Below are 15,000 nucleotides of genomic sequence, written 5' to 3'. Positions count from 1 at the left end.
GGGGTGGTGGGTTGGGACTATCCTCACGTCAGTTCCTGCAGCCACGATAAACAGCGCATGTCACCTCAGTGTGGATAGGGGGAGGAGCATTGAGGGTTGGAGGGTTGCAGTGACCCTGGAATGTTTCAGCGGCCTTCCCGCAGTCCCGCCCAGGCTGGGATAGGAGACAGAGTTGAGTTGCCATAGCGACGGCACATTCCACATATCTTCTGAGGGGGGAGTTTTCATTGGAGCCTTGCAGGCTCAAGGACGCCAGATTCTGATTAGAAATTGTTTTGGGGCCAGACAGAGATAATTTCCTCTCTGTCTTACAGTTTGTTGGTCCTCAACCTCTCAAAATCCCAATAATGGACATTAATCTATCCCAATCCGTTCTGATTCGTCCACTCTATCCTTGATGGCCTCCATCTTTTGTGACAATAATGAATCTCGGCCAAAGTCCCAAGCTTACGATTCATCTGGACAATTATGTGAGTCTGTGAATTCACAGCGAGGTGCAAACCATCTCTGAGCTCCGGGATCAGGTCATTCCTCGACAGCTCGTTAATTTTCCGGTAAGCCTGGAAGCCTCCAATGCCAATGAGCAGGAAACCTGACACCAACACCACGAATATCCACACGTATTCAGAGTCCTCCACAGACAGCTGAGATAAACAAATCAAGTTCCACTGTTTCCAGGAGTCCATGGTGTGTCCAACTGGGTCTGTCCCGGAGGGGCATCCGGGAGCCCCTTCTCTCGTTCTCATCGTTGAAAAAATGTTATCAATCGCGTTGAGAGACCAACTGACGAGATCCATTTTAGTGATTTCAGTTTCCAGAAAAAATGCAGAAGTAGCCGTGCACCCAGCACACAGAGACAGACAAAGGCCTTGAGGATAAGATATGGAGGAGAGGAGGAAAATAGTGTCTGCATCCTCCAAGAGCCGGAAGAAGACTCAACACTACATTAAACCTTCATGACCTTTTTAGGTTATTTTTTGCCGTGTTTATTTAACTTTTTTTTTACTTTTTATTGCAGAACATTAAAATAAATCCAATACAAATATTTGGTTTAAACCTTATGTTGTCAAAACAGTACAAAAACAAATTATGATTTTATTTAATGTGCTACCGCTTGTTTAAGCTGCATGCTGCTATAAAACTTTAAAGAGCAAGTCACCCCCTACCAGATTATTTCTCCACTCCCTCTCCCACTTCCAGTTTGAAAAATGCAACAAATGCTGTTGCCTAGCAGACCGAGAGGGAAGAGCCGCTAACAAATACACACACACACACACACACACACGCGCACACACACACACACACACACACACACACACACACACACACACACACACACACACAGGTTCACAACTTACCCCTAGCTATGAGTTTGACTTGTGGGATCTCAAAATCAGGCCATTTTGTGACGTTACACATCAAATCGTACCAGCTAACGTCTTATAGTACCTCTTAGCCAACAGAGATGGCAGATTGAAATTCAAATGCAGTGCAGAGTTTTTACCTGACAACGGCACAACACTGACAGTTTTAGGCAGAAAATTGTAATTTTAACTAAAATGCACTTAAGTGCAAAACTATTGACTACACGTGTCTGCAGCACGATTAGACACGCATTTATATAGTTTATCAGAAAAAAAGTTGATTTGGGGGTGACTTGCTCTTTAAAGACAATATAATATTAAAAAGTTCGTAATCTGAATAAATTTATTTGAAACCCACGTTGTTGTTGTTTTTAATTACCGTTAAACATGATTAGAAATGCTATTTTTTACACATTGTTAGACATTCAGGTCAAATACAGCTAAATGTTTTGAATGAAAGTTTAGGAAAACATTTATAGATGTGGACAAAATTGTTGGTATCTTTCATTCAATTAAGGAAAAACCCATAATGGTCACAGAAATTACTTGAATCCGACAAAAGTAATAATAAATAAAATTTCTACAAAATGCAACCAATGAAAGTCAGACATTGCTTTTCAGCCATGCTTCAATTGAACTATTTAAATAAATAAATAAATAAATAAATAAACTCGTGGAACAGGTCTAGACAAAAAGGACGGTACCCCTGGCTTAATATTTTGTTGCACCAACACTGCAACACAATAACTGCAATCAAACGATTCCTGTAACTGTTAATGATACTTTTGCACCTCTCAGCAGGTATTTTGGCCCACTCCTCATAAGCAAACTGCTCCAGGTGTCTCAGGTTTGAAGGGTCCCTCTTCCATACAGCAGGTTTAAGCTCCTTCCAAAGATGCTCAATAGGATTGAGGTCAGGGCTCATAGAAGGCCACTTTAGAGTAGTCCAGTGATTTCCTCTTAGACACTCTTGGGTGTTTCTATCTGTGTGTTTTGGGTGCTGTTGCAAGACTTATGACCTGTGACTGAGACCAAGCTTTCTGATACTGACCAGCACATTTCTCTCTAGAATCCCTCGATAGTCTTGAGATTTCTAGGCTAGAGACTACCAGTCGGTAGTAATCATCCTTATAAGCCGGCCCGCTGATCAGCTGATTAGGAACAGCTGTCGCTCCCTCTCCTGAAACCAAGCACTCAGAGATAGTGAGAATGTGGGACGAGTACTCACCCCAGCTCATGACGTTTGCTTCCTCACTGGAAGACGTGTCGGTGGGATTGAGGAGGTCTTCGAAGTATTCTGCACACTGATCCACAACATCCTGAGTAGAGGTCAGCAGCACACCGTCCCCACTGTAGATAGTGTTGGTAGTGCACTGCTTTCCACCCCTGAGGCACCGTATGGTGGACCAGAATCTCCTCGAAGCCGTACGGAAGTCTTGCTCCATGGTCTCACCGAACTCCTCCCATGCCCGGGTTTTTGTCTTGGCGACCACCCGAGCCGCATTCCGCTTGGACTGCCGGTACCCGTCAGCTGCCTCTGGAGTCCCACAGGCCAAAAAGGCCTGATAGGACTCTTTCTTCAGCTTGACAGCATCCCTAACCGCCGGTGTCCACCAGCGGGTTCGGGGCTTGCCACCACGACAGGCACAGACGATCCTGTCGCCACAGCTCCGGTCGGCCGCCTCAACAATGGAGGCACGGAACAGGGTCCATTCAGACTCAATGTCCCCCGCCTTCCCCGGAACCTTTTGGAAGTTATGTCCGAGGTGGGAATTGAAGCTCCTTCTGACGGGAGACTCTGCCAGATGTTCCCAGCAGACCCTCGCAATACGTTTGGGCCTGCCTGGTCTGACCGGCATCCTCCCCCACCATCTGAGCCAACTCACCACCAGGTAGTGGTCATTTGACAGCTCCTCCCCTCTCTTCACCCGAGTGCCCAAGACATGCGGCTGCAGGTCAGATGAAACAACAAAGTCGATCATCGAGCTGCGGCCTAAGGTATCCTGGTGCCAAGAGCACATAAGGACACCTTTATGTCTGAACATGGTGTTCATTATGGACAATCCATGACTGGCACAGAAGTCCAATAACAAAACACCACTCAAATTCAGATCAGGGGGCCGTTCCTCCCAACCGCACCTCTCCAGGTCTCACTGTTGTTGCCCACGTGAGCGTTAAAGTCCCCCCAGCAGAACGAGGGAGTCACCGGAAGGAGCGCTTTCCAGCACCCCCTCCAAGGTCTCCAAAAAGGGTGGGTAGTTTGAACTGTAGTTTGGTGCAAAAGCACAGACCACAGTCAGAACCCAGCCCCCACATGTAAGCAGAGGGAGGCTACCCTCTCATTCACCGGGGTAAACCCCAACGTACAGGCACCAAGATGGGGGGCAACTAGTATGCCCACCCCTGCTCGGCGCCTCTCAGTGGGAGCAACTCCAGAGTGGTAGAAAGTCCAACCCCTCTCAAGGAAACTGGTTCCAGAGCCAGAGCCATGCGTTGAGGTGAGTCCGACTAGTCAGAACCTCTCAACCTCACACACCAACTCAGGCTCCTTCTCCACCAGAGAGGTGACATTCCATGTGCCAAGAGCCAGCTTCTGTAGCCGAGGATCAGACCGCCAAGGTCCCCGCTCTCGACTACCACCCATCACAGAAATTATTACGTTTGTCAGATTCAATTAATTTCTGTGACCTTTTATTTCATCAACCGAAGGGTACCAAATATTTTGTCCACATTTGTAATATTTTGTTATTTTTGCTACGCCAATTATCTTGTCGAGGATCCATGAAGGATCAGTTGAGGGGCCGACCCAGGAGTGGGACGATTACATTCTTCCCCAGTCTGTATGACTGTCGGTCACACGACTCAAACTAGAGAACATGATACGGGAGGCACATCAACAACACCCAGCACTTGAGGGGTGTCCCAAGGACAGCCTTTTTGTCCCAGACCATCTGGTCTCTGAGGTACTCTCCTTGTGCCATTGTTCTCGTCTCTATTGTCACCCAGGAGTTAGTAAGACCATGTCGGTGGTCAGGGAGCATTTTTGGTGGAAGACCATGCTGCAGGATGTTAAAGGATTCATTCTAGCTTGTCCTGTATGATGTCAGGCCAAGCTCTCACGCCGGCCCCCAGCTGGTTACCTGCACCCTCTTCCTCTACATCTGGACCCACATCTCCATGGATTTTATCACAGGTTTGCCCCCCTCTAAGAAGTTTACTGTACTACTCACCATTGTTGACAGGTTCTCCAAGATGGTACACCTGGTTCCCCTCGTAAAGCTGCCATCTTCCAAGGAGCTTGGAGAGATCTTAGCCCGAGAGGTGTTCAGACTGCACAGCATTCCCATTGACATTGTCTCTGACCGAGGCTCTCAGTTTGTCTCGCAATTCTGGAGGGAGTTCTGCAGGTTGCTTGGAATTAATGTGAGTCTCTCCTCTGGTTTTCATCCACAGTCTAATGGACAGACCGAGCGCTTTAAACAAGAGGTTGAGACAAAACTACGCATACTGTGCAACCATGACCCTACTAAGTGGTCTCAAAATCTCCCCTAGGTGGAACAAGCTCTGAAAAGCCTTCCCTCCAGTGCCACTGGGCTATCACCCTTCTATACGGTGTATGGGTTTCAACAACCTGTGTTCTCTCTCCAGGACAGAGCTGCCAAGGTTCACTCAGCTCATGCAGCAGCATTGAGATGTCAGCGGGTATGGATACAAGCCCACCGTGCTCTGCTTAAGACTTCTGCTGTGTATTCCCGTGTGGCTAACCAGAGACGGGTGCCCGCACTTGCCTACAAGGTGGGACAGAAGGTTTGGCTGTCTACCAAGGATCTTCCTCTACAGGTCGAGTGCTGCAAACTGACCCCTCGCTTTGTTGGCCCATTCCCCATCTCAAAGGTTCTCAACCCGGTGGCAGTCCACCTCCGTCTTCCTGGGACGCTCCGGGTCTGCCCTACCTTCCATGTATCATGTGTGAAACCTGTGTCTGTCGTTCATTTTGTGCCCTCCTCCAGACACCCTCCTCCCACCCGGGTGGTTGCTGGGGGCCCTGTCTTTGATGTTCGGCGGCTCCTCCTGTCCCATCGCTGGGGCCGTGGTTTGCACTGCCTTGTGGACTGGGAGGGTTATGGCCCTGAGGAACGCTCTTGGGTCCCTGCCCGTCACATCTTGGATAAGTCTCTCATCCGAGACTTCATGGGGCTCATCCTTCCATGGCAGGTGGCCCGTTGGGTGCCGGTCCTTGAGGGGGAGGTACTGTAATGATTCCACGTTTTTTAGTCATGCCTGACATGTTTGTTTTTTTCCTTTCTGCCAGTCCTCCTGTTACTAAATCAGCTTCACACAGTTCACCTGAGCCCTGCCTGATTGCCTGATGCTGCACCTGTGTGCTCCTCTTTTTAAGCAAAGCTCAGGTTCTGTCTCCCTGCCAGATGATCGACTGCCTTGTGCCAGTAGAGACTCCAGAGATATTTTTCAGCCGAGCCCTTTTCTGAATTTTTTGACCAAATTTTCTGTCCATGGATTCTGTCTGCCTTGCTCCTCATGGATTGTCTCGCCCATCCGTCATCTGGACATCGACCTTGGCTCTGAACTTTGACTACCAATTCCTGCTCTGCCCCCTGATAAGTATTACTGACTTCTGCCTGCCTGTGTATGACCTTGCTTGTACCTCACCCAGACATTGGATTTTGGATTCATGAACTTCTGTTGGGCTGTACTCGTTGTCTGTTATTCTGAGGAGAGGAGTTCAAATCCACAGACAAGAAGAGGAGTTCCCATAGCTGGCACCAAGACAGTCCCCCCCACCCCCCCCCCTCTCCCTGCCATCGCAGCACATGCTGCTCTGTCTCCAGTTTTCCTAACAGCAGAACTTTCTACTCTTCCCTTATTCCCCCACATTCTAAAATAAACATCTTCTTTAAACGTTTAACTGCTGGAGTCTTCAGGTTTTATACATTACACATCTGGGAAAGTGATGGTGGAAGAAGTGAGTTCATAAAGCAGGTTTCAGAAAATCAAAGGGTGTTTGTAAAACTGGATTTGGTTAAGTCTGCCAATTTATTTATTTAAACTACTTATTATTATTATTATTATTATAGTTATTTTTATAATATATATCCTGAGTGGTTAAATATAGCACTTTTGTGGCAATTTTGCCAATAAATAAGACAAACCTAAACAATCAAAAAAGGCCTTCATAATTAGTTTTTTACCAGCTCAGTGATGTGATCCTCAACGTATTCAAGACCTTTAAAAGTTAGCTGATGATTGTCCAGACTCACCTTTGTGACCTTTTTTGATTTTCGTCATGGTAGGAGGACCACAGTGACCCTGAATGTGGGCTGGAGTCTTTTCTGCATCTGATATTGTATGACTAGTCATTATGCAATTGCAATTTTGTATAACTGCTTTCGTTTTTCTGTGTTCCTCTAGTGTGTGTGCCCCCACTACCTGCATTAGGTTGTGATGACCCACACTACTTCCAAATGTATCTGTGACCCTCCCTGACTCCTAACTCTAATCCCTGACCTTTGACCTCCACTATGGGCAGTGTTGGAAGTGGGGTGGCAGGAGAGCAGGAGTTTGCCATGAAGTCCGTGGGCACGAGGACCACCCTGCCCCGAGCCCCTCCTCTATCTCGCCGTTGCCCTACCGACCGCAGCTGCAGCGCTGAACGACTGCCACGCCCTCCAGCGACCATTTCAGATGGGACGGCATCAAGCGATGAACGCAGGAGCATTAGTATCGGGACAGCGATCTGCACTGACCGACCCACTGAAACAGCCTCCTCTACCAACACTGAATGCACCATGACGGCCCAATCCAACAACAACCAGTTGGACTGCGGCACCGCAGCTGTCAGGAGGGAGTGGGAAAGGGAGAGGCAGCGTGAGAGGGGGAGAGACCGGGACCGGGATCGAGACTGGGACCGGGAGAGGTTAGAGAGGGAGCGTGAGAGGGAAAGGAACCGGGAGAGGGAGCGTGAGCGAGTGGAGAGGGAAAGGCTGGAACGTGAGAGGGAGCGAGAGAGGGAGAGAGCCAGGGAGAGGGAGAGAGAACGGATTGAGAGGGAAAAGATAGAAAGAGAGAGGGAACGAGAGAGGGAGAGAGAACGAGAGCGAGAAAGGGAGAGGCTGGAGAATGAGAGGATGGAGAGGGAGAGAGAGAGAGAGAGGGAAATGCAGGTGGCAGGTTTGGATGTTTGTGGGAACATTGTTGGTCGGGAGAAGACCAGCGTTGGCATGAACCACACCGGCGTTGGCGTGAACCACACCAGCGTTGGCGTGAACCACACCGGCGTTGGCGTGAACCACACCGGCGTTGGCGTGAACCACACCAGCGTTGGCGTGAACCACACCGGCGTTGGCGTGAACCACACCGGCGTTGGCGTGAACCACACCAGCGTTGGCGTGAACCACCACCCGCACAGAGAGATGGCTGCAACCAGAACTGATAATGAAAACAACCCAGTGGGCCACAACCCTCCAAACCACAACCCGCCCAAGATCATGGCAGTGTCCGGAAAACTGGAGCAGGTACATCCACATCTAGGACAGCAACCCGAAGGTCTGCCCTTTAAGGGGGAGTAGCAGTAGTAGTCAGTGTCATACCTGCAGAAGAAAACAGGCAGGAGGATCTCAGTTTGGAGAATCATGCCTCATTTACACCGAGTACAGAATGAATTTGGTCCGGTGTCCGGACGGCTTCTGACAGCCATATACGCTGACGTCTCCCGCGAGAGCACCATAACTCGGGGGTTCACACAAGTTCACGTTACAAATTTGACATAAGATATAAGAGTTCTGTGATCTGTGGACTGATGTCGCTGTCAAAAGAAATGCAACACGGGTTTCATCTTGAAATAAACGGGATGCACCACAATAACACATGCCTCACCTCCTTTCTGGCTCATGTAATTTCTTTAATTTCTTCACAATCTGCATGTGGTGTTCAGAATTATTAGACTCCATGTGGAAACTTCCCAGAGCTCTGCATCGGGATCTGCAGCCTGTTTGAAGGCAGTGATTGGACTCAGTGAGTTTTGGTCTTTGCAGAAGCCGCATGGAAAACGGACTGCATCAGTACTCGGTGGGAATGAGGCGAAATCAGGGAGGCCTTCCAATTTTCAGCCTTTCAGGGACACAGCTAGCAACAAAGTCCAGCAAATTTTTGATACTAGTTTTTTTGGTACTGTTGTTTGTGGATCTGCTCGGGGTCCAGAAGGAAACATGTCATCCCCCAGAGACTTGGACCCGTGCCCGATGTACTTTAGACCCAATTTTTTGTTATATGATACAAAGTCACTCAAATTTTTCATTGATGACATTACTTTATTCATTTTCATCAACATTTCGATGGATATTTCCAGAGATTATTAGCGCTAGACAATTTTTGTTATTAATTAGAAAAAAAAATTTAAACGACACAAATTATTACAGAACATTTTGAAATTATGTTACATAGCTGTAACATAACCCTCAGATAGTTTATAGTTTATAATACTTAAACAGCATAAAGCAAGCACATCCCCAGTGAGTCGTGGAGGATGGCTGCTTATACTGAGCCAGGATTCTCTGGAGGTTTCTTCCTGTTAAAAGGGAGTTTTCCTCTCCACTGTCGCTGCATGCTTGCTTAGTATGAGGATTGCTGTACAGTCACTGACACTCGTCAGTGACTTGATGCAATTTGCTGGGTTCCTTATATAGGAAACATTATTTCTGATTGGCTTAATGAACTGTGAATTGAAATGTTTATTATGTGAAGTGCCTTGAGACGACTCTTGTTGTGATGTGGCGCTATATAAATAAACTTGAATTGAATTGAATCCAAACCCAAGATAAAGCCAATATGTTAATGTATTTAGTTTGAATACTAATCTCTCTTAAGACTGTATGTTGAATATTTTGCTATAAAACTCGCTTCATTTATTAAATATAACATTTCAGGAAAATCAGCATTAGATTTATGCAGCAAACACTAGAATAAACTGGCTCAACTATTAAATCAGAATGTTTTTAAAAGTTTATGTGGCAAAATATAAAAAAAATGCATTAACTGCATTGAATGCCACTGTTAACACACTTTTTTGTGTATATTTCTCTGACGAATGAGTATTTAATGTCTTCTAACTATATTTCCTCCTTGCTGTCACCCACAGGCAATGCAGAGTAGCTCCGGACTTGTTCGACCCTCTGCCTTTAAGCCGGTGGTTCCTAAGAGCTTCCACTCCATGCAGAACCTGGTGGGCCAGGCGGCAGGTGCTGGGAGTGAGGGAAAAGCTGATGGCAGGGGTGAGGGGTTCGGTGAGGGCAGAGTGGGCAGAAGAGGCAGAGACGGAGGGGGAGGAGAGACAGGGGAGGTCCCGGAGGCCCTGCTCCTGGATCAGGACAGCCCAGTTAGGGTCAGCAGGAGCGAGGGAGGGGGAAATGGCGCTGAAGTGGTTCAGGGAGGGATGTCAGATTCTGGGAGGAACTCCCTGACCAGTCTGCCCACCTACACGGGTTTGGGGTCTGGCTGCGGGCCCCCGGCAGTCTTGGGTCCACTCAGTGCTTCCACCAGCCACATTAACAGGCTGGGCATGGCTGGGGCCGCTGTTGGCTTGGATAAGATGGAAAAATCTGGATACCAGGTATGTCTGTGAGTTTAGATGGTCTTGTGACATGATCATTGCTGTCATGGATCATGACGTGGTTCTGTCCAGCAGAACGGCCTCAGCGCTTCAGATAGCAGCCGGTCCTCCTCAGGGAAGAGCTCGTCATCCTATCAGAGACTGAGCCACCTGAGTGATGCTCCAGCACCTCTACGCCCCTCCCCATCCTCTGATGACGTCATCCAGGACCTCGAAGACCGACTGTGGGAGAAAGAGCAAGAGGTCTGAAGCTGATTGCTTTAGTTTTCACAAAAATCCTTTTTAAAAAGTTAACAGTCTCATAAAGCTTAAAGAGAAACTTAAAAAGTGCTTTAAATATTATATTAGTTGGGGCGACGGTGGCGAAGGAGTTAAGTGCTCGCCCGTAATCGGAAGGTTGCAGGTTCGAGCCCCGCTCAGTCTGTCGCTGTCGTTGTGTCCTTGGGCAAGACACTTAACCCACGTTGCCTGCTGGTGGAGGTCGGAGGGACCGGTGGCGCCAGTGCTCGGCAGCCTCGCCTCTGCCAGCACGCCCCAGGGCAGCTGTGGCTACATCGTAGCTCATCCCCACCAGTGTGTGAATGGATGAATGATTGTGTTGTAAAGCGCCTTGGGGGGTTCCAGGACTCTAGAAGGCGCTATATCAAATACAGGCCATTCACCATTTATATTAGTTTTCACTGAAGAATTCATGTCGCTTCAGTCATCTGAAGCAAGGCGTGCGTTTTTGTGACTTGATTTTCCTGATTTTAATGTCAAAGCAGCTGCTGACAGGTCTGAATCCTCTTCTTGTCCTCACCGTAGGTGCAGCATATGCGCAGAAACCTGGACCAAAGTGAAGCAGCCATCATTCAGGTGTTTGAGGAGAAGCAGCGAGTTTGGGAGCGACAGATGGACGAGCTGAGGCAGAACTATGCTTCTCGTCTGCAGCAGGTGACGTTATCATAAACCAGGATACTTTCTCTTTCTCACCCCACTGACGCATGCGACTCTCCTCACGAGCAAAAGAAAACCATTTCAGCTTCTTGAGATGTCTGTCGTTGCAGATAACTGCTGATAAACTGTAACTGCCCCCCTGGTGGCTGTTATGTGACGTGTTTGTTTTTCTGCAGGTAACTCGTCGAGCTCAGCGCTCCCAGACGGCCCTGCAGGCCCAGATTTCCCGTCTCTCCCAGGACAAGAGGAGGCTCCAAGAGGAGATGGCAGCTCTTTTGGCTCAGAGGGAGGAGCTGGAGAGAAAGTGTCTGGATTACAGGAAGGAGCAGGCAGACATCCTGCCTCGTCTGGAGGAGACCAAATGGGAGGTGAGATAGGATTCTTTGAGCTGTTTCACTTGACTTGTTAAATAAAATCTAACCTGCATCCAGGTGAAAAGGGTGAGCCTGTCGGACGAAGCAGTTTTACAGCCTATACAGGACCACCGATGTCTGGAATTCGTTTTACAGCTTTAATCGTTTATTACTTGTGCCTCAGGTGTGCCAGAAGGCCGGTGAGATCTCCCTGCTGAAGCAGCAGCTGAGGGAGAGTCAGGCTGAGGTGACCCAGCGAGCTGGAGAGATGGTGGCCCTGAGAGGTCAGCTGAAGGAGCTCAACGCCCAGCTGAGGGAGCAGGAGGAAGTCATGCTGGGCCTGAAGGACTCCTACAGCACAAAGTGTCTGGAGCTGGAGAAGTGTGAGGGAGAGCTGAGGAGGACTCTGTCTGAGGTGGGTTCTATCTAATGCAGTTGTTATAAATCAAAGGTGTCTCAATAGCCATGTTGACCTTTTGTTGTTGTCAGATATAGGCAGACTAATGCCTAATGTAGCATACCAAAAAGTCTGTGTTGTAAATTAAAAAGGCTGTAATGTTGAATTGAATTTATTCAGTCAAAACATAATAATAATAATCAATAAAACATTACATTACTTTTAATTGGTAAATGGTCTGTATTTGATATAGCGCCTTCTAGAGTCCTGGAACCCCCCAAGGTGCTTTACAACACAATCAGTCATCCACCCATTCACACATACATTCACACACTGGTGGGGATGAGCTACGATGTAGCCACAGCTGCCCTGGGGCGCACTGACAGAGGTGAGGCTGCCGAGCACTGGCGCCACCGGTCCCTCCGACCACCACCAGCAGGCAACGTGGGTTAAGTGTCTTGCCCAAGGACACAACGACAGCGACAGACTGAGCAGGGCTTCGAACCTGCAACCTTCCGATTACGGGCGAGCACTTAACTCCTGTGCCACCGTCGCCCCGTTAAAGTGACTGAAAAGGCTCAGGCTGAAGCAAAATGCTTATATTTATGCCTGTCCTTTTTAACAAGTTAAACAAATTAATCTACCCCTTCAACACATAAATCTGTACAATTTAAGCAAAATAGAAGGAAGAAGAAGAGAAATATGCAGCATTTAGTCAAATAAGTTCACATTACTCTTACATTCACAACACAACTTATAAACTCTTGGAACCGTCAAAAATTATCTTCAAAACCTTCCTTTCAAACAACAAAAATGTACCACACATTCTTACATTTACACGTTCTTACATTTACGCTGGCATTATTCCATAATTTAAGCCCCACCACAGATATGCATTCCCTTTTCATTTCTTTTCTCTTTTTTTTTGCCAAAGGAACAATAAATGTATTAATATCTCTAAAATCATACTTCGTTTCTACACAAGAAAAAAAAACTTTAGTATACTTTGCGGAAGTAAATTTAATTTAGCTTTATACATTATTTGCATTATTTTATAGTAAACTAAATCATTAAACGGCCACAGAGAAACTTCTGAGAAAAGCTGGTTTAAAGCTGCTGTCCGGAGTTTTCCCCTTTCACAAATTATGGATGATTTTTCAGAAATCCCAAAAAGTGATCGTCTTATCGGGTACTGTGATATAAGGAAATACTAAAACAATACTCCTTTAAAGGGACATTATGGAAGTGTGACAGCCAAAACATGTATAGAAATAATAAATGTCTTCTTCATACATTCTCCTGCAATGCCCTGGTCCTGTAGAATGAGCCCTGGCATTTTTACTGTGATTGCCTGTTTTTCTGTAAAATCACAGAAAAAGAGAGATGCTCGGGTCGAGCAGGCTGCTTCATGCGCGTTCACGCTCAGGCATCGCCCGTAGCGTTTGCTATCCGTAGCTTTAGCAGCAGAGAGAGAGGCAGTGCCACTTTGTTGCTGTTCCTAACGCCTAGTGACAAAGCTAGCTACATTTCTGAGGACCCTTAGCTACTTTCTGTAGAACTTTCTTCTAGATATTTCCTGCAAATTAGCAACAAAATAGTCATTTTCGCTCCGAACCGTTCTTTGGTTTGACGTTGTTTCAGCTGTCATCAAGGATATAAACGTTACAGATACAGTCAATGTTACTGGAGTGTAGCCCACCTTGTAAGATGTCTGACTCCCATGCAGAAGACCTGGGTTTGATTCTGGGTGTGAACATAGTTTATTTAGAGTTTATTTTTTACATTAATGGTATTTTTTTTACAGTAAGATGCCCAAATTTTTATTTGAGACTCGCCGAACGGCATTGAATTCACAGATAAAAAAGATGTGGGTTCAACTTTCATTTCGGAACAATTTTTCAAGCAAGGGAAGGGAATGATCTGAGCATGCAGGAGGACTGACCCATCATAAACCTTTGTCGGCTGTGCTGAAGAGAAAGGTACAGAACCTAATTATTTAATTAATTAGCTGTGCGTTCTCCTGTCCTCTGTCCTCCGAGCCACACACACACACACACACACACACACACACACGGGACTGTCTCAGCTGTTATTTTCGTTAAGGAGTGTGCACGTACAGCATGCGCGCCTCGTGCACGAGCCTACTATTGAAGCTGCCGTTACGCTTTTAACCTGAGGGGGCAATCACGAGCATAAAAATTCAAAAGTCGGAAAAGTCCCTTTAAATGTGCAAAACTAGTTTTGATTCTAAACAGGTAATAAAGATTGTTTTTTGGTCAATATCAAAAGAGTGGGTGAAAATAAAGCTAATTCTTTTAAAAATCTTCACTGCTTTTTATCATTTTGCTTTAGAAAATATTTTAGTACCTTTCTGATCCTGTACAATATGAATTAATAAATGATTTACACAAAATGTGTTGTTTTAATACAGAACTGCAGATCATTTGATGATCTCAACTAATTTAAATGCTTGGATTTTCACACGGGAGTTACCATTATTCTCATACTATCATCTGAAAATCTTAAAGAAATTAATATTCTGTTTTGCTTTGGTGAAATTAGTGTTGAAACAGGTCTGTAACTCATTTAGAGTTCATAAACAGAATGTTTACCACTAAATCTAGACTACTTGAGTATTTAATCTCCAAACATCCTATGAGAAGCTAAAGTCCTTTTGTCAAAGCATGAAAATAATTACAGCATGAGCTAATATGAGATGTTTTTACAGGTGTCCCTCCTGAGAGAGAAGCTGGGTGTGTTTGAAGCAGAAGTGTTGAGTTTAAAGCGCGCTCTGAGTGAAGTGAGCAGAGGGGCTGAAATTGTTGTGAGCCCAAACTTAGCGGCAGCAGGGCTGCTGCCACCGTGGGGAACCGTTCACTGCCTCCGAAACCCGACTGAGCACTCCTCCAACTCACTCACACCCACATCTGACACTCTGCTCAGTCTTCAGAGCGATGAAGCTAAAGCCCAAAGGCAGGAAGCTCAGAGACAGGAGAGGCAGCAGCGCGAGGAGGCTCAATGGCGCGACGCGCAACAGCGCCAAGACCCCCATCTGCAGCAAGATATCCAAATGCGTCAGGACCCACAACTCCGTCAGGAGGCCCAGCTCCGTCAGGAAGCTCACCTCCGCCATGAGGCCCAAATGCGTCAAGAAGCGCAGCTGCGTCAGGAGGCTCAACTCCGTCATGAGGTTCAAATGCGTCAGGAGGCCCAGCTCCGTCACGAGTCTCAACTCTGCCAGGATGTGCAGCAGCTGCGTCAGGAGGCCCACCAGGCAGGGCGGGTCCAGGAGGGTCACTGGGATGAAGCTGGAGAGCTGCGCAG

At 47.0% G+C, this 15,000-nt stretch overlaps 1 protein-coding gene across 6 annotated transcripts in view; it reads left to right on the top strand.

Annotated features, from left to right (window-relative positions):
* lzts3b (leucine zipper, putative tumor suppressor family member 3b) overlaps positions 1-15,000 on the top strand; it is an 18,230-nt gene that overhangs the window by 2,408 nt on the left and 822 nt on the right. For 2 of the 6 annotated variants that reach the window (XM_054731573.2, XM_054731572.2), the window contains exons 2-8: positions 6,795-7,897; positions 9,520-9,990; positions 10,063-10,233; positions 10,795-10,923; positions 11,103-11,294; positions 11,464-11,694; positions 14,405-15,000. The exon at positions 14,405-15,000 is cut by the window's right edge and continues 822 nt beyond it. In XM_054731573.2, coding sequence (XP_054587548.2) covers positions 6,905-7,897; positions 9,520-9,990; positions 10,063-10,233; positions 10,795-10,923; positions 11,103-11,294; positions 11,464-11,694; positions 14,405-15,000 — 2,783 coding nt within the window. In that variant the 5' untranslated portion in view covers positions 6,795-6,904. Of the gene's footprint in view, positions 1-6,775; positions 7,898-9,519; positions 9,991-10,062; positions 10,234-10,794; positions 10,924-11,102; positions 11,295-11,463; positions 11,695-14,404 lie in introns of those variants that run through there. The other 4 variants (XM_054731576.2, XM_054731575.2, XM_054731574.2 and 1 more) reach the window with 3 other exon arrangements.

Source organism: Nothobranchius furzeri, chromosome 17 (assembly GCF_043380555.1).
Source record: "Nothobranchius furzeri strain GRZ-AD chromosome 17, NfurGRZ-RIMD1, whole genome shotgun sequence".
NCBI classification, from domain to species: Eukaryota; Metazoa; Chordata; class Actinopteri; order Cyprinodontiformes; family Nothobranchiidae; genus Nothobranchius; species Nothobranchius furzeri.
Note: the sequence above shows the minus strand (reverse complement) of the source record. Positions and strands in the feature narration are given on the sequence as shown.